The sequence below is a fragment of the Ranitomeya variabilis genome, chromosome 2 (genome assembly GCF_051348905.1).
Source record: "Ranitomeya variabilis isolate aRanVar5 chromosome 2, aRanVar5.hap1, whole genome shotgun sequence".
NCBI lineage: Eukaryota > Metazoa > Chordata > Amphibia > Anura > Dendrobatidae > Ranitomeya > Ranitomeya variabilis.
This window is the reverse complement of record NC_135233.1, coordinates 1,041,905,350-1,041,925,527: the sequence shown is the minus strand read 5'-3', so window position 1 is coordinate 1,041,925,527 and position 20,178 is coordinate 1,041,905,350. Positions and strand designations below refer to the sequence as shown.

The window sequence follows — 20,178 nt, the reverse complement described above, 5'->3', positions numbered from 1 at the left end:
CTGACACGTTGGTAGTAATATGACCAATTCTATTTCATAGTTTAGGTATCCGATGTCCCCATCTCCGCATGGTAATATAATCTGAAACAGTTGATGAAAAGCAGAATATATCTCTGGCCCCACAAAGCCACAAAGTAAGCTAGAGGCAGGAACATAGCGTAATCTCTCGTTTATTGGTCGCTGCTTTAGGGTTTGTTCTGCTTAACACTTCAGGCTCGTTCAATGGTAACTCGCTCTTCCATCTAAAGGCAGCAGAAGAAAACACAAGTCTCAAGACGCAAAATAAGAAAAAGGTATTCACTCGTACTGTGCACAGATAGGCATCTTGAGGGGACCCAAAGGCTGCTCTGCTCTATTATAAATGGCACATGGTGTATGGAGCCCTGATACAGGTTTTGTATTTAATCTTTAAATTTCTATGAATATATCAAGATGCGTGAGAATTGTTGTATCCAATTGGGCTCATTCTGATGTTTGCTCGTTCAACCCCTTCACCGCCCTTAGGGTTTTCTGTTTTTTTCTTTTAGTTCTCCAGAGTAGAAGCTGATTTTCATGATGGTGGTGGGACTATGGTCGCTAACCAGGTCCCTAAAACTAGGGGTGCCCTAGTCCATCCCTGTCCCGTGGATTACTCCTGAAGGTGTAGACGCTGGGTTCTCGTGCCTTGATATGCTCCTATATCAACCCCTATCTGCTCCCCCCCAGGGTAGTGAGAAACTGAAGTGTATAGGAAAACACTAATCAGACAAACAAGGGAAGATGGACAGGGATAAATTAAAATACCAACCATACAAACTACACACACCAAACAACAGAGTGGGACACAAGGGAGTTTAAGGAAGGAGAAACCAAATAGGAGAGGATGAGGATGTGCACAAAGACCATAATGTTCCCCACCTATCCAGATTGTTTTATGTCTGTCACATGTGTTCAGTGTGAACCTGTTCTCAGCTGTGCAGAGAACAGGGTGCCAATGATAGATTTGCTGCATGGTGCTGGGCTGTGAGAAGCTACAGGGTGTCAGGCCCCAATGCCACCCTCAAGAAGTCTATTTCTGGTCAGACAAATACACACCAGTAGGCGCTAGAGGTTATTTTATTGGGTTCTGGCAATGTTCTTCCCATTTTGTCTCCCACTAAGGAGTAGTTACCGGTCCTGCTGCGGAGTTGATACCCATCTACATAAATGTTTGGCTCTCCTTGTGTCTTGGTTTCTGCACCATGGACTTAAGACTGTTTGACAGATCTTCTTATGACGGCACGTATGTAAATGTCTGGATGTCCTGGAGAAACTGGACAATCCATGCAACCTGAATGTGCTGCAGGTACCACCACATGCTACTAGTAGTAACGGGGACATTAAAAAAATGCAACAATAAAAGAAGAATTATTCATATTGTGATGTGCAATTGTTATCTTCATTTTTTTGAGCAGAGTATATATTTTTTTTTTCTACGACCAGCAATGGCAACTTGATGAATTAACGATCTGTAGTAAGATCGATCTTGTGCAAGCCTAAATAGCTCCACCAGGATCCTCCCTGACGTTATGTTGATATTATCGTGCCATCGGGTTGCTAATCTTCCTCCTGCCTTGATACTTCTATTCTTCTGACGATGATGTCCTTCATTAGTGATTGCTATCTTCGTATGATGTTTCCAAAGTCATAGCTTGGTGATCCTTGGTTCGAGTGACATGTCTGGCATAATTTGTTCCAAAATTGATTTGTTTGTTCTTCTTGCCACCCATGGTACTGATAACATCCTTCTCCAGCACTACATTTTGAAGGTGTCGATTCTTCTTCTGTCTTGTTTCTTTATGGTCCAGGTTTCGCATCCGTATGTTACCACGGGGAAAAAAATGTACGAGCCGTGTCTTTGTCTCCAGTGAAATGTTTCTTGATTTGAAGACCTTCTCCAGTGACTTCACTGTTGACTTGCCGATAGCTATTCTCCTATTGACTCACAGTGTCGTCACTGCATCTTGAGTGACCATTCCTCTGATTACAAAAATTATACGATGGTTAGCACTCAACAGAAGTGGAGATGACGGTGCTAGTGAAGGGAACAAATTGCTCCAAAGTCACTGAATTGAAAAGATCACTGCACACGTACAAGAAAAATTTATGCTTGCAGGTGAAAGTTTATTTATAGTGGTTGTGAAATCAAGCGACTGGTAAATAACGTTTCGGCTAATACATAGCCTTGGTCACAACGTCGCTGCAAAAAACATAAAGATACAAGTATTTACAATATAGTATTTACAATAACAAATAAAATCATATAATGTACATAATATACATAGTTTCTAGATGCAATTCATGTACAGAGAGATGGCTCTGTAGGACTGTGTAACGAAGTATACTAAAGTTGAAGTCATTTGTAACCAAGGGTTCTCTCTAGAACAAGGGAGTGAAAGAAGGAATTCCATGCTGGGATGACATAAGTTAACATTGAATAGTATATGCCACTCAAGTATTACATGTATACTACAATCCAAGAGGGGTAATAGATGCTATCAAAATCTAGAAGTGCACATAAGGAGAGCAGTAGAGGGGAGGCCCACCTAGTATGCAGAATAAAGTTTCCATTCAGGGTTGAACAGGTGCTGATAAGAGGTTATGTCCTGTTGGAATGAAGAGCAAAGGCAATGGGGTGAATGTGATTGCTAATATTAGGCTCTGCTGAATAGTGCTATAAAATATTACCATGTAGTTTCCATGGAACCCAAGTGGTTAGGGCTAAAGGATTGCTCCTTAGGACAATACAGCGGATGGCTGTCAAGGTCTTGTACCCAAAGCCTGTGGAGAGTTATTATAATGAGGACGTGTCATGTAGATGCCGTGCTCTAGTGAGGCATGAATAGCATCTAACCTGTACAGGTATGGAGTCCAGGATTGGCAATGCTTTCAAAGGTACTTTAAAGGTTGCGGCGCCCCTGCGTATTAAATTATCAAACAATGTGGCAATATAAGATATATGTTGTGAATAGGCTGATATGAGATAGATAGAATGTAAGAATACTCATCTGGTGAAAACGATATGTCCACGAAAGGCCTGTCAGTGTGCTACTGACATAATGAAAGAGCCCTCTGGGGATTGCTAAGCGTCTGGCGGTGATTTGTAGAAATCCTGACACAGCCGTGTCTAGGTATGTGCTGGCGCTGGCGTCTGAGCTCCCCAATTAGTCCGGTGCTGACACTCCTGTGTCCTGCAGTGTGGACCATGTAGTGCTGTCTCCATGATCGGCGCTTACTTATAAAGCGCCAGAGGGGCATGGGACCGGAAGTGTCTTTGAACGCCGGCGCCTGCGTACTGGGATGGAGAAACGTCCATTCTCAGTGAGAGGTGCCGGTGAGATCTGCGCGTGCGCACGTCCGGTTAGCAGAGCCGGAGTGTAGGAGAAGTATGGGAGGCACGGCGCATGCGTGTGTAAGGGCAGGAGGCTGAGCCGGATCATATCATGTCCTATTGATGCGGGGGTGCCATGTACGGATGTTGGAATGATAGGTGTGTCTATATGGTGGCAATGAATCCTGAAGCGGAGCCTGTATATTATTTAGATAAGTGATGTTCCATACGGCACCTGATGAGTGATATCGTACGTACATAGGTAAATAGATGTGATGGTCGGATGGAACCAAACTAAATGGCATGACACGGACTGGTGACCGTGGCTGAATCAACATTGTACTATAGAACACTCATCCGACAGAAACTTAAGAGTACAATCTTCCGGCAAAACTGGAAAATACAATAACTATAACTGTGGTACACTGTAGTATATAATAAACTGAGTAGGAGTCCAAACCATAGGAGCAAAAGGAAACTTAGAAGGGAATAAGCATAACAGAAGGAAACTTAGAAAAATTCTGCACTAAGGTGGGGAATCTTACCAACTCCACAAAGAGGATTGCTGAGTGGTTGCGTGCAACTATTCAGTGGGTCTATGGAAGAAAAAGGTATCATATTAGCCAGTCAATTTCACGATTAAGTCCGTTAGGGCTGAGTGTGTCCAACGTATAAATCCAGTATGTTTCGCGTTGTCTCAACATCTGGATATGATTACCACCCCGTCTTGGTCTATGCACTTTCTCTAAAACCTGGAATCGGAGTTGCGATATGTTATGCCTGGCCTCTTTAAAGTGTGCTGGTAGTGGTAACCAGGTTTTTCCACATCTAATTGTAGATTTGTGGCTTATGATTCTATCCCTGATGGTCTGAATTGTTTCGCCCACATACAGTAAGCCACATGGGCATTTAATGATGTATACCACATAGTTCGATTCGCACGTATGGTACTCCCTGATGGGATACGATTTACCTGTACGGGGATGGACCACTTCACTCCCTTTGATGATGTTTGAACAGCATGTGCAGCTCAGGCACGGGAATGTACCCCTTCTGGTTTGTCCACTAAGTGTGCGGGTCATGGTTTGTTTTGAGGAGCCTATGTCGGCCCTGACTAGTTTATTATATACTACAGTGTACCACAGTTATAGTTATTGTATTTTCCAGTTTTGCCGGAAGATTGTACTCTTAAGTTTCTGTCGGATGAGTGTTCTATAGTACAATGTTGATTCAGCCACGGTCACCAGTCCGTGTCATGCCATTTAGTTTGGTTCCATCCGACCATCACATCTATTTACCTATGTACGTACGATATCACTCATCAGGTGCCGTATGGAACATCACTTATCTAAATAATATACAGGCTCCGCTTCAGGATTCATTGCCACCATATAGACACACCTATCATTCCAACATCCGTACATGGCACCCCCGCATCAATAGGACATGATATGATCCGGCTCAGCCTCCTGCCCTTACACACGCATGCGCCGTGCCTCCCATACTTCTCCTACACTCCGGCTCTGCTAACCGGACGTGCGCACGCGCAGATCTCACCGGCACCTCTCACTGAGAATGGACGTTTCTCCATCCCAGTACGCAGGCGCCGGCGTTCAAAGACACTTCCGGTCCCATGCCCCTCTGGCGCTTTATAAGTAAGCGCCGATCATGGAGACAGCACTACATGGTCCACACTGCAGGACACAGGAGTGTCAGCACCGGACTAATTGGGGAGCTCAGACGCCAGCGCCAGCACATACCTAGACACGGCTGTGTCAGGATTTCTACAAATCACCGCCAGACGCTTAGCAATCCCCAGAGGGCTCTTTCATTATGTCAGTAGCACACTGACAGGCCTTTCGTGGACATATCGTTTTCACCAGATGAGTATTCTTACATTCTATCTATCTCATATCAGCCTATTCACAACATATATCTTATATTGCCACATTGTTTGATAATTTAATACGCAGGGGCGCCGCAACCTTTAAAGTACCTTTGAAAGCATTGCCAATCCTGGACTCCATACCTGTACAGGTTAGATGCTATTCATGCCTCACTAGAGCACGGCATCTACATGACACGTCCTCATTATAATAACTCTCCACAGGCTTTGGGTACAAGACCTTGACAGCCATCCGCTGTATTGTCCTAAGGAGCAATCCTTTAGCCCTAACCACTTGGGTTCCATGGAAACTACATGGTAATATTTTATAGCACTATTCAGCAGAGCCTAATATTAGCAATCACATTCACCCCATTGCCTTTGCTCTTCATTCCAACAGGACATAACCTCTTATCAGCACCTGTTCAACCCTGAATGGAAACTTTATTCTGCATACTAGGTGGGCCTCCCCTCTACTGCTCTCCTTATGTGCACTTCTAGATTTTGATAGCATCTATTACCCCTCTTGGATTGTAGTATACATGTAATACTTGAGTGGCATATACTATTCAATGTTAACTTATGTCATCCCAGCATGGAATTCCTTCTTTCACTCCCTTGTTCTAGAGAGAACCCTTGGTTACAAATGACTTCAACTTTAGTATACTTCGTTACACAGTCCTACAGAGCCATCTCTCTGTACATGAATTGCATCTAGAAACTATGTATATTATGTACATTATATGATTTTATTTGTTATTGTAAATACTATATTGTAAATACTTGTATCTTTATGTTTTTTGCAGCGACGTTGTGACCAAGGCTATGTATTAGCCGAAACGTTATTTACCAGTCGCTTGATTTCACAACCACTATAAATAAACTTTCACCTGCAAGCATAAATTTTTCTTGTACGTGTGCAGTGATCTTTTCAATTCAGTGACTTTGGAGCAATTTGTTCCCTTCACTAGCACCGTCATCTCCACTTCTGTTGAGTGCTAACCATCGTATAATTTTTGCATTACGTATTTTTTGGTTATAAGCACCAACTGAACACATGTCATCTGAGACACACGTGTACGATGATGCTACAGGATCAACAATCCTGTCCAGAATAAAAACAAAAGCAGATTTTCTACATATACCGAATAGGGATATAAAGACAAGGGATTGGGAGAAGGAGAAAAAGAGACTCATAGCCTACGATCTACACTGTGCCACCCTTGGGGAGTACCATCGGCAGGGGAAGATACCACGAGGCCTACGGTGTAACCTCCGACCAACTCTATTCTCTGATAACGACCGATACTGCACTACATTTCAAAAAATACTCAACAAGTGTTCCTTTGATATTATTTTACTGACTGTTGAATTCTTACAGGAGGCTATAAAGGAAACGGAAGAAAAAGTCGCAACCATCGAGACGCAGCTCACCTCTACTCTGACCAGTTCGGAGTTTAATACCTTAAAGAACAAAGTGGACTCCATCTTAGCATCACATCAAAAAAACTTGGAAGAGAGGAAAAGAACAAAATTCCAAAGAGACACCGAGGATTATTTGAACAACAAAGTCTATCGATGGGACGAAACTACCAGCAGGCAAACCTTTCGGAGACCACGTCGCCCAGCACAGAGATTTACAGCCTCCGGGGACTCCTCGCCGGCCGGGGGATCCTCTCCTGGGTCCGGAAGCGACGTCGGTGGAACTTCAGCAAAAGCGGTTTTTTTAGGCCAAAGCGGTCGCCTACCAGGAGGTCGAGAAGGAAAGGATCGAGAACGCCAGATGACTCTCCGGTCACAGGTAGGGGTCCAAACCTGGTAGTAAATATCTCCGACTATTCTCTCTCCCCCCTTGAGCTCAGGGTACTTAATAAGGGTCTGTCCTTCTGTCCAACTCCTAGATGGGATTCATTTCAGCTAGAAAAGGACTTACAAAGTTTCTATCGCAGTATCCGGCTTAAAGTACACTTTGAGGATAGTCCTCATTCCACTGAGAATACACTAGGCACAGTACCAGACAGAGACATGGGGCCACCTGTGACATTGGACTCATTGGGGCTTAGGAACCCCAGCAAGTTCATGCCCCCTAAATCCAACCACGCGGTCGAGACCTTCATAACTCTTTTAGACAGAGACATTAAGGAAACAATCCGTGACCAACGCCTAGGTTTTCTTCCAATCCGACATAACCTGACACCCCTTGAAAAACAAGCACTGACTGCACTCAGGGACAACAAACATATTGTTATCAAACCGGCAGATAAAGGTGGGGCCACGGTAGTGATGAACAAAAGCTACTATACAGCTGAAATCGAGAAACAATTAGCAGATATCACTACATATAAAAAAATCCAATCAGACCCAGTGTACAACATTCGACGAAAGATTGATAGCATCCTAACGAAACACTCACAAACCATTGACGCTAAAACCAAAACATTCCTGATTAATAACCATCCGATAACCCCAGTGATTTACGTTCTCCCAAAAATTCATAAAAATTTACAAAATCCCCCTGGACGCCCTATTGTGGCATCCACTGACTCGATTCTTAATCCCATATCCATCTACTTGGAGAAAATACTTACGCCGCATACCCACAAAACCAAATCCTTCATCCTCGACACGAGTGACTTCCTTAAAAAGATTCAGGACATCAATTCTGTCCCGATTGACAGCATTTTATGCACTTTCGATGTTAACAGTCTATATACCTCTATCAAACACAACACAGGCATAGAGGCAGTTTCCCTAACATTATCTGAAGCAGGAATGGACACACGCTCACAAGAACTCTGTCTTGAATTACTCAATTTGGTACTCAGGGAAAACTACTTTCTCTTTGGTGACGACTTCTATGTTCAAACATGCGGCACCGCCATGGGCTCTAACATGGCGCCCGCCTATGCTAACCTATATATGGACCGTTTCGAAAAGGACTTCATCTATACCAACGCATTATTCCAACAGTTTGCCCGTCAATGGTATCGTTACATTGACGATATTTTTTGCATATGGCTGGGGGACCACAGTTCCCTAACAACATTTTACAATACCATCAATGAAGTCCGTCCGGAACTCAAATTCTCTATCTCTTATGATATGGAGGCGATCACGTTCCTAGACACCAAAGTTTGCAAAGATGCCAGTGGCACTCTCACCACTGATATCTATACTAAACCCACAGACCGGAATAACCTTTTATTATATAACAGCTGTCACCCAAAATCCACCAGAAACAGTCTCCCTCGATCACAGTTCAAAAGGGTCTCTAGAATAGTATCTAGCCCCACCATCAGACAATCCAGACTACATGAGATGTCCAAAAAATTTGAGGACAGGAATTATCCGGGCACACTTCTCACTACAGAGATGACCAAAGCTCTATCCGTAACCTACCCCCCTTCAACCCCGGTTCCTAAACCATCTAGGCTACCTTTCGTCCATGGGCACCACCCATCCATGCAGAGAGTCCACAATCTGATCCACAAACAGTGGCCACTTCTTGCTAGGGCATACCCCAAAATAGCGGTTTTCAGAAATCCCCCCCTGATGTGCTTACGTAGACCACCCAATTTAAAGGACAAACTAGTCAGGGCCGACATAGGCTCCTCAAAACAAACCATGACCCGCACACTTAGTGGACAAACCAGAAGGGGTACATTCCCGTGCCTGAGCTGCACATGCTGTTCAAACATCATCAAAGGGAGTGAAGTGGTCCATCCCCGTACAGGTAAATCGTATCCCATCAGGGAGTACCATACGTGCGAATCGAACTATGTGGTATACATCATTAAATGCCCATGTGGCTTACTGTATGTGGGCGAAACAATTCAGACCATCAGGGATAGAATCATAAGTCACAAATCTACAATTAGATGTGGAAAAACCTGGTTACCACTACCAGCACACTTTAAAGAGGCCAGGCATAACATATCGCAACTCCGATTCCAGGTTTTAGAGAAAGTGCATAGACCAAGACGGGGTGGTAATCATATCCAGATGTTGAGACAACGCGAAACATACTGGATTTATACGTTGGACACACTCAGCCCTAACGGACTTAATCGTGAAATTGACTGGCTAATATGATACCTTTTTCTTCCATAGACCCACTGAATAGTTGCACGCAACCACTCAGCAATCCTCTTTGTGGAGTTGGTAAGATTCCCCACCTTAGTGCAGAATTTTTCTAAGTTTCCTTCTGTTATGCTTATTCCCTTCTAAGTTTCCTTTTGCTCCTATGGTTTGGACTCCTACTCAGTTTATTATATACTACAGTGTACCACAGTTATAGTTATTGTATTTTCCAGTTTTGCCGGAAGATTGTACTCTTAAGTTTCTGTCGGATGAGTGTTCTATAGTACAATGTTGATTCAGCCACGGTCACCAGTCCGTGTCATGCCATTTAGTTTGGTTCCATCCGACCATCACATCTATTTACCTATGTACGTACGATATCACTCATCAGGTGCCGTATGGAACATCACTTATCTAAATAATATACAGGCTCCGCTTCAGGATTCATTGCCACCATATAGACACACCTATCATTCCAACATCCGTACATGGCACCCCCGCATCAATAGGACATGATATGATCCGGCTCAGCCTCCTGCCCTTACACACGCATGCGCCGTGCCTCCCATACTTCTCCTACACTCCGGCTCTGCTAACCGGACGTGCGCACGCGCAGATCTCACCGGCACCTCTCACTGAGAATGGACGTTTCTCCATCCCAGTACGCAGGCGCCGGCGTTCAAAGACACTTCCGGTCCCATGCCCCTCTGGCGCTTTATAAGTAAGCGCCGATCATGGAGACAGCACTACATGGTCCACACTGCAGGACACAGGAGTGTCAGCACCGGACTAATTGGGGAGCTCAGACGCCAGCGCCAGCACATACCTAGACACGGCTGTGTCAGGATTTCTACAAATCACCGCCAGACGCTTAGCAATCCCCAGAGGGCTCTTTCATTATGTCAGTAGCACACTGACAGGCCTTTCGTGGACATATCGTTTTCACCAGATGAGTATTCTTACATTCTATCTATCTCATATCAGCCTATTCACAACATATATCTTATATTGCCACATTGTTTGATAATTTAATACGCAGGGGCGCCGCAACCTTTAAAGTACCTTTGAAAGCATTGCCAATCCTGGACTCCATACCTGTACAGGTTAGATGCTATTCATGCCTCACTAGAGCACGGCATCTACATGACACGTCCTCATTATAATAACTCTCCACAGGCTTTGGGTACAAGACCTTGACAGCCATCCGCTGTATTGTCCTAAGGAGCAATCCTTTAGCCCTAACCACTTGGGTTCCATGGAAACTACATGGTAATATTTTATAGCACTATTCAGCAGAGCCTAATATTAGCAATCACATTCACCCCATTGCCTTTGCTCTTCATTCCAACAGGACATAACCTCTTATCAGCACCTGTTCAACCCTGAATGGAAACTTTATTCTGCATACTAGGTGGGCCTCCCCTCTACTGCTCTCCTTATGTGCACTTCTAGATTTTGATAGCATCTATTACCCCTCTTGGATTGTAGTATACATGTAATACTTGAGTGGCATATACTATTCAATGTTAACTTATGTCATCCCAGCATGGAATTCCTTCTTTCACTCCCTTGTTCTAGAGAGAACCCTTGGTTACAAATGACTTCAACTTTAGTATACTTCGTTACACAGTCCTACAGAGCCATCTCTCTGTACATGAATTGCATCTAGAAACTATGTATATTATGTACATTATATGATTTTATTTGTTATTGTAAATACTATATTGTAAATACTTGTATCTTTATGTTTTTTGCAGCGACGTTGTGACCAAGGCTATGTATTAGCCGAAACGTTATTTACCAGTCGCTTGATTTCACAACCACTATAAATAAACTTTCACCTGCAAGCATAAATTCATTCCTCTGATTAGGTTGAAGTCTTTTACAACTTCCAGTTCATCGCTGTCCATTTTAAATGTCTCAGTCATATCTGGCAGTAGTCAATATCTTTGTCTTCTTTTTGTTGTGTAGCAGTCCCATGTCCAATGTTTCCATGTTGACAGTGTATATAGAAGTGACTTATACGGAGTGATGGATTACCCTGCACCACTCCCATGCTTTGACATAAGGGCTTCTAATAAATAAATTGCCACTTGCTCTGTTAGAAAGCTGGCAGTACAGCAGGGGTAAATTCAATATTGACCGTACCTCTATTGCCATCGTATTGTATGCTCAGTGTAAAGTCAATACAATCAGCAAACATACCAGACAAATAATATGACCCAGTCCCTGGCCTTTCTAAGAGCTAAAAACATAGCCTGATGAAGGCGTACTGATTACTTAGAGTGGAGGGGGAGTTTACAGGTTGTTAGGTCTCATTTATCTCCGGAGGCTTTCAGTCATGATAAAAGTGAGACAGGCCACTCCGGACTATCACATCATCAAGGTGCTCCACCCAAGTTTATAATCATAAGAAGCCATGTGTACCGAGAGCTTAGGGTGGGTTTACACTAAATGGCGTACAGCGGAAAACAACCGCCAGTCGCCTACATGTAAACCAATGTTTAGACAGGCCGACAACACTTCTACACACACAGAACGATCATTAATACAATCACTCTGGGCAAACAAAATGCCATTGTTCTCGGCAGCACATATCCTGTCTTGTGCTGTCGAGAACGATGATTCTTAAGCAAGCTTAAAAAATAATTTCCCCCGGAGAACAAGCATCTTGCTCGTTCATTGTCTTGATTGTCAGTCTGTTTATATTGGCTGATTATTGGGAAACAAGCATTCCTAGGAACAATCTTTCAAGCTAATCGGCTACAGTAAATGCGCTCGTCTGGCCGGGATATGCATGGATATTCCCATTTTGTCCTCATTTCTTGGTCTGTGTATGACAGTCATTTTTTGGGAACAGCATTACTTGGGTTCGCTTAGTTTAAAGGCATACTTGCCAAGCTTTAGAAATTTTCCTCCTGAAGAAACAACATAACTTCCACCCAAGAAAAACGAACAGTAATGCAAAACTTCAATGAAGAGGTATCAAAAAGATTTCTTCTTTATTGCATGAAATATGATAAACCAGGTAGTGAAATTCCGTCTCTTATATGAGGCTTTAATGGAGATGTTGGTAATGGAAGATGGTGTCTGTTCTGACCCCAAATCGGCTCCGCAACCTTCATAATAGCAGGATGCCAATGACATTGTTATGGCAACTCGAGGGTCTATCAAAAACACGAGTCTGCCATGTTTGTTCATCTATGAAGATAGCTGTAGTGTATTGTACACATGATCAAGTGATTCCAGGCTCAACTCCGCTAGGGGGACCAATAAATACTGTAAAAAAAACAGACAAAAACACCCAAAAACCTAGTAAAAAATATGTAAATATATATATAAATAAAGTTTATTTCACCCATTGCCCTCCTTTTCCTGGAAAGTAAATGCAAACAAAAACATAATCAAATAGCATATATGGTGTCGTCTAGCGAATGTGTGAATGTGGCTGGCAAACGGAACCCCTGCAAACTGCCTCCTACTTGCCGGCATCCCCAGCTCCTCTTTTGATGCTGTGACATCATCATTGCCGGCAAGTTGCAGGAATTTTGTAGGGCTCCCATTCATATTTCTATAGTTTTTTAGGTTGAAGGTAGACATAAGTCCATCAGATTTAACCTGTAGCCTAACATGTCGATGCCGACAGGCAGATGCTAATAGCCCCTGTGCTAGATCAGCACAATTGGCTGCACATAGAGGTAGACACAAAAACACTGTCTCTTTAAATCTTTCACTGGTTTATTAAACAAAACTGCATAAACCAGTGCAATGTTAGCAAAACAAACCCGGCCTTCCTGGGAAACAAAAAAGCTAACGTATGGCACAGCTACAGGAATATGCCCACTTCAGGAACAAAAAGAAAAGGTTAAATTTCCCTTAAAATGAAATCACAGCTCCAAAGCTTGCACCTCCAGGCCCACCCCATCCTTTATGCTCTAGAAGACTGGGAATTTATCCTCTGGATTCCTCCCACTCTACAGCTGTTTAGTCAGGCTAGCACTAAACATGGCTGATTAACCCCTTTCAGTACTTAGTGTGCTGGAGCATTTGCTAGGTTGCTATCACTGAAGCGAACACCCTTAGTGAAACATACCTCCCCTCCAGTACTTTGCCATTGACTTTGTTATACCCCATATTAGAACCCAAAAAAAGGAACAATGAACCGAGACGTGGTTAGATAGTTACGTTTCAAAATATCAGGACAAAAAGATGCTATAAATATTGCCTTAATTGACTAGTACAAGGGCGAGAGGTGGAACAGAAAACGCTCACAAAAAATAAATAATAAATATATTAAAAATAATAATCCAGTATAGAGACACTGCAGCATGTGTCATATAGGAATATATTGTATCCATAGACATATCAGTAACGTGCAACATGCCAGCAGCAACAAAGAGAACATATGTGACTATGAATGTGCGACACACACATTTCTGAGGTGTAAATAGTGATACAAAAAAGCATATATAGGTTCACATATGATGTCAGGGGAAGCCAGTGACAATCACAAGGGATGGAGATGTATTACACAGACACATATGTCCAGGAGATATGCTAATCAAAGTGTTTTTTGGAGGTGTGACACCCAAAAGTATTATAAGGAGTCCAAGTTCAGGGTAGCAAACCCATGCTAGTATTAGTAGAAGTGCATATCCTTAGGAGGATGACCACCAAAAAAGGCACATCCTAGCCATAAATTTATTATAAACATGTAGGGAGGCACGTGTGTGTATAAGGGTACATACCAGGAAGCTGCTGTGCTGTATGAGGGACCTGCAACTCCATACCCCGACGCGTGTTTCCGACCAGTCCTGATATTTTGAAACTAAAATATCTAACCTCGTATTGGTTTATTTTTCTCTTTTTGGGTTCTCTTGTTATCCCAGTGTTTTTTTTTTCCAGTTTTTGTCCATACTGACACCACTGAATACTTATAACTTTGATGTACTAATATACTACAGTTTTTCTGGAATCTCCCTTATCCTTGTACACTTATATCTGATCCATACCCCATATTAGGCTACGTTCCTACGATCCGGAATGAGCAGCGCTATTTTTGCTGTGTCCAAAACACTATCTTCTACTGAACGCAGGTAAATCCACCTGTTCGCTAAATACATTCTGTTGATTACATTTTTGCTGCGGAGACTAGTGTCTCCGCAAGACAAATTGACATGCTGCGGTCCTGAAAGATGTGCCTCATGTCAATGTCCGCGGTGATCAACACTTGCAGATACACGCATAGTGGACATGGGATTTCTAGAAAAGTTCCTTCCCGACTCCACAAACGGCAATCAGACTAGTTCCGTGGATCAATGCCCCATCGGCCTCAAAATACTTAAAAGGTCACAAGACAAGGGTCCTGCAAATCAATTTGCTAATTTCTAGCATCATCATACACCTGACTATCCAAACTAATAAAACATAATTTATTCCATATGGTCAAAAAAATATCTAAATGGTATGATCGCTGCTCTTTGGTTATTTTACCTCTCCGAAAAATGGAATGAAAAAAGATCAAAAAGGCATATGGACCCCAAAATGGTAATGATAAAAATTATACCCTACAAAAAAAACAAGTCGTCATAAAACTTGAGATAAAAAAAAAATCACAAACTATAGCGTTTGGAAGCCAAGGAAGAAAAATCGGAAGCGGACAGGGTCCCGCTAGGCTTCTGTCTACCAACTGACCGCAGAATTGAACTGTCTCTTTGGTGAAGTAATATTCTCGACCCTTAATAATGACCCAACCCTTGTGCCAAAACTGTTTTGGACAAGCTGAGTGACTCTGAAATGTTAAAGGATTAGGGGGAAAAAGTGTCTGCCAGATATGTCCACTTATCTCTGGAAAAAACAACCAATGTAAACGATCTGATGGATGGACATGCCAAGGGATCTAAAAGGCTCTATCCATATTATACTGTAGTTAGGACAGTTGTTTTTTCTCTTAGGCTATGTGCACATAGAGTTTTTCAAGGAGTTTTTGGAGTAGAAGCTGAGTGGAAACTCTCCAAATCCTCCTCCAAAAAGTCCTCCTCAAAGTTTCTGCTCAGTTTCTTCTTAAAAAACTCAGCAAAAAGACTATATGCACAAAGCCTAATTCCAATAACCGATCTCATAGTGCTGTATCATTGAACTTTCTATGACGCTCTTCGGCCATCCCTGGGTAATAATGCCTCATAGTCTACAAGTGGATGATGACTGATGTACATGTAAGCAGCTGATGATTTCCACACGGTCATTGCCCAGTTCTCCTCAGTCACTTTGGCCATGGTCTCACCCGCTATCAGATCTAAGAATAAATCGTAATGACAACATGGAGTCACCTAAACTATTTAAGTTGGTCACATTTTTTTCAGTCTGACAATCTCAGTGACCACGGATGTTTGTGTCATGTATACCACAGACTATGGGTGTAACTGTAGAGCTTAAAGGGGACCAAAAGGACCTTTTGGCCCATGTGAGAAGACTAATAAAGTTCCCTTGTTAGTTGGAGGCCCGATTGGAGAGTTTGGGCCCACAAACATCAAGTTACAGCAATGGCAGACACTTGTTTACATGCGATCTCCTTTCAGTAGGACCAGCCATATTTCAGAAGTATTAAAGGGAAGTTCCTGACATTGTAGACATTAATGGCATATCCACAGTATATACCATAAATATCTGATGGGATTTGTATCCCAACTGTGGGACCCGCATCTATCAGCCGAACAAGGTGGAACTAAATGATGTCCCACTGCGGCCAGAATTAACGGAAATGTGGCTGCACATATCTGTGCGGTTCTCTCCATTCACTTCTATGGAAGCCAATCTATAGGATAGGTAGGGGGCCTAGTTACAAATAGAACATTGGGGGCTACCACAGCTCACATGTCACTTGAAAGGCAATGTGTCATGTTCACTACCTGTTCAAAACGCACATGTGCAAATGAGACAGGACTAGTCCGGCAGACCTACTCTTCAAATGCCTAGCCCTTCTTCGGCTCCTCTACTCATGCCTCGTTGGGCCCCTGATTCATCAAGACTGGAGTTTTATACTTTAATGTAAGCTAAGTGAGACTTGAGCCTAACATACAACCTGTCTGCTATTTGGAGGGGTTTTTCCCTGTCATGTCGCAACTGTAAAATATTCACGTGCAAAATTGCACAAATGTTGTTGGTTGAGCAACTTCTGTGATAATTACTGACCTAGCCTTAAAGGGGTTGTACAGGTTTACAAAAACATGGCTACTATTTTTTCATCAACATCGCCACCCCTGACCGTGCACGGTATTGCAGCTCAGCTGCATCACCAGTTGCAACACCAAGTTGACAACCCTTGGTCAGGGGTGGCGCTGTTTCTGAAACAAAGCTGCCATGTTTTTCTAATTCTGGAAACCGTCTTTAAGACCACCATACACACTGGGGCAAAGTCACCTACACCTAATGATTTTAGCCAGCAAGCCATCTAATTCACATGGCAGCCATATGACTCTCCCTGACAGATGATAATGAGGGGAGAAGGATCTAGCAGCTGACATTTTGTCTCACAGCTATCTAATATACTGTATAGGTTTTCTTTCTGATGGGAAAACGGCCACTTGAGAACATTAGAGATATAAGATAAGCAGCGAACACACTAGGCCTCAAGCACAACAACAAATCCTGTGTTGCCCATAGCAACCAGACTCCAGCGTTCACTCTTCAGTATCTGACCATTAATGAAGGCTCTTATTGGTTGCTAGGGGCCGCTGAAACGAGGGCCACTTTAAAAATGGATGACAAAATGGTAACTTGTCACACGACAACTGAAAAAGATCAGCGGCGGCCATTCTAGGAACATTTGTCAAAAGGGTAGTGTCATGGTTGCCAGAATATGCCATCACTTTATCAGATGTCTGGGGCCCATATACATAAGACACCATGCTCGGCCTTAACACTGCTCAGGATCCCGCTGGTCCCATGCTGATCAAGTGCCCTACATCCATCACATGACCGCTGCAGCCGATCGTTGGCATAATTTCTCATACGTGGAGAAATGGAAAGAAATAAACAATATTTTCCACTAGGGCCGCACTCAGGTGGCATCCGAGTTTCCACTGACCCATTAACTTGCATTGTTGATTTTGATCTGACCCTCGGGGTCAAAATAGGACGTGTCTGATATTTCCCAAGGACCTCTTGTTCTAAGGCAAAATCGGACATGGCCGCCCAGAGTTTTACATGGATGAGTGATGTATTTTATACAGCAAATGTTTACAATGTCCGTGATCAAATGCAATCTCCTGTGCCAATAATGGCGACGTATCAGTAAGCATCGGCTGCTGTATGGAGGACTCGCATGGGACCCCTATTTGTTGTGTGCCCCCATTCACATAGGGAAGTACTGAGGAGCACAGGTACGAGCGCTGTCCGATTTTAACTCCGGGTGGATGTAAATGACTGTAAAGCGGTGCAGATGGTGGCGCACGTATACGCTAGCCCTAAGCAGTGATTGGCTGCAGCGGTCACACGCACCGGTACGTGAGGTCATCGCTGTAGAGCTGGCGGTGCAGGAAGTTATCACATCGGTTTTGTGAGTAGAGACCTCCCTAAGGCCATGTTCACATATTGTGGTTTTTTTTCTGCAGGTAAAACCTGCTCTCTTGTTGCATTTTGGCGATTTTCAGGTACGTTTGTCTCTTGTGCGAGCGGATACATTTTAGTACCTGTCGTTACGGAGTTTTCTGCACCACAATCTAAGGGTACGTTCACACATTGCATCTAAAAAAAACAGGTTTTGCTTATTTTTTTGTGCTGTTTTTATTGTCTCTTGTGGTCCCAAAAATCACGATTTAACTTTTTGCAGCAAAAATTGGCACCTGCGTTTTTTTTTGTTGTTGTTGCGGGTGAAAAAACACTTGCAAATATGCAGAGAATTCACTGAAAGTACTGATATGTTGCAGTTTGCAAAAACAACACAAACAATATGGGCCTGAAATTTCTGAAATCTCATGGACTCTGCTGGGACTGTAAAACGCAGCTTAAAATTTGCATAAAAACACAGCAAAAATGCAACGTGTGAACATAGCCCGATACCTGCCTTTTTTTGCACTTGTTGCTTTCTGGGTGCAAAATATGCTAAAAAAATAGCTGAAAGTGGCGTGCTGCGGTTTTTAAAAATGCATTACAAAGCTTTTAATTTGCATAAACAAACAAACAAAAAAAAAACCGCACCATGTAAACATCGGCTGAATGTTGTAGCAGCCGGACTATGGGATGCCGGAGGAGAGGAGGCTGCAGCCCGGACACGGCGGACGCTCCGCTGTGGCTGCTGGTGGTCTGGTGTCTCCCCTCCGCCCGCCGGGCGCCGGCATGGGTGTGTAGTGTGTGCAGGAAGAGGCGGGCCCGTGCTCCGGGAGGCCGGCTCTGTCACCGAGCACTGCACGGAGATCCCGGGAGAGCGCGCACCGAGCGCCGGACTGCACGAGCCCCGCACCCCCCGAGCGGCGGCCGCACAGAGCGAGGACCGGAGGAAGAGGCGGCCAGAGTGCGGCCGGCGGCGGTGGCGGCTGCCGGGCGGGGGAGATCCAGCCCCTGGAGGAAGAGGAGGGCGCAGAAGAGGCGCCTCCAGCTCCGGGAGAGAACGAGCTGCACCCAACGAGTTTGCGACTATTTTGGAAGCTGTGTGCGACCATTGGCGCAGGATCCAGCGCGGGACCCCGGAGAGCGGAAAAGTTTCCACGTCCCCTCCGTGATCATGGCTACGTGACCACCGGGCGGCACATAAAGGGGGAGCCCTGCACTTACCGGGACCCTCTGTGGGGTGCCCTATGGATCTATATGGCGCAGAGGCTTTAGTTATTTAAAGGGCCAGGCTTGTGGGAAAGTTCCTGTATAAAGTAGCACTCTCCCCCCAGAGTGCCCCCTCTGTGTGCAAAGTAACAGGCTCATCACTGCAGAGGAGGACTGAGCGCAGTTCTGCCTGTGAGCCTGCAGGGGGCAGCCCCCATGTTGCCTTCTCCTACAGGAGGGTGAAAGGGGGCTTCTGTTAATCCAGGTGGGATCCCTCCTAAATAAAGGATACAACCTCTTATACTTCACACCATCCAGGACTGGCCAAAGATGTCCTCGTCACCAGAGAAGGGTATGGCCAACCGGCAGGAGAAGCTGGAGACCGTCCTGAGGAACCCACGCTCGCCCATCAATATAGAAAGTCTGCTGGTAAGTGGCCGCTGCGGGGCGAGGGTGGCCGGTGCCATGGCTGGGTGGGGGGCACACGCTGCAGAGCCCGGGCTGCGCCATGTCAGTCACTTACTGATATTGTGCCACCCGGTTTGGTAATTTTGTGTGACATGCCATCCTCGCTAGATCGCGATTGGAGCTATGTGATGCCCATTGTGCTACCTGCAGTTTCCAATGCCATAGCTTAGATCATTTACAGGGGACCTTGGTTTAAGGGTACACTCACTTACCACCATCTGAGGCATTGGCACTGACCCCTTCCCCACCATCTGAGGCTTTAGCACTGACCCCCCCCCCCCCCCACCACCTCCTCCATCTGAGGCATTGGCACTGACCCCTTCCCAACCATGTGAGGCATTGGCACTGACCCCTTCCCCACCATCTGAGGGATTAGCACTGACTCCCCACCACCTCCTCCATCTGAGGCATTGGTACTGACCCCCACCACCATCTGAGGCATTGGCACTGACCCCTCCACCATCTGAGGCATTGGTACTGACCCCTCCACCATCTGAGGCATTGGCACTGCCCCCCACCATCTGAGGCATTGGCACTGACCCCCACCATCTGAGGCATTGGCACTGACCCCCCCCCCACCATCTGAGGCATTGGCACTGACCCCCCACCACCATCTGAGGCATTGGCACTGACCCCCCTC

At 44.5% G+C, this 20,178-nt stretch overlaps 1 protein-coding gene and 1 long non-coding RNA gene across 3 annotated transcripts in view; both read left to right on the top strand.

The window, feature by feature from the left end:
- Window positions 1-6,460: 6,460 nt before the first annotated feature.
- Window positions 6,461-11,162, top strand: LOC143810175 (uncharacterized). Its single transcript, XR_013222687.1, has 3 exons — window positions 6,461-7,035; window positions 9,345-9,395; window positions 11,072-11,162. It is a non-coding gene; the product is annotated as an uncharacterized LOC143810175 (long non-coding RNA).
- Window positions 11,163-18,890: 7,728 nt separating this feature from the next.
- ROCK2 (Rho associated coiled-coil containing protein kinase 2) overlaps window positions 18,891-20,178 on the top strand; it is a 160,585-nt gene continuing 159,297 nt past the window's right edge. For both annotated transcript variants that reach the window (XM_077291438.1, XM_077291437.1), the window contains exon 1: window positions 18,891-19,499. In XM_077291438.1, coding sequence (XP_077147553.1) covers window positions 19,401-19,499 — 99 coding nt within the window. In that variant the 5' untranslated portion in view covers window positions 18,891-19,400. The remainder of the gene's footprint in view (window positions 19,500-20,178) is intronic.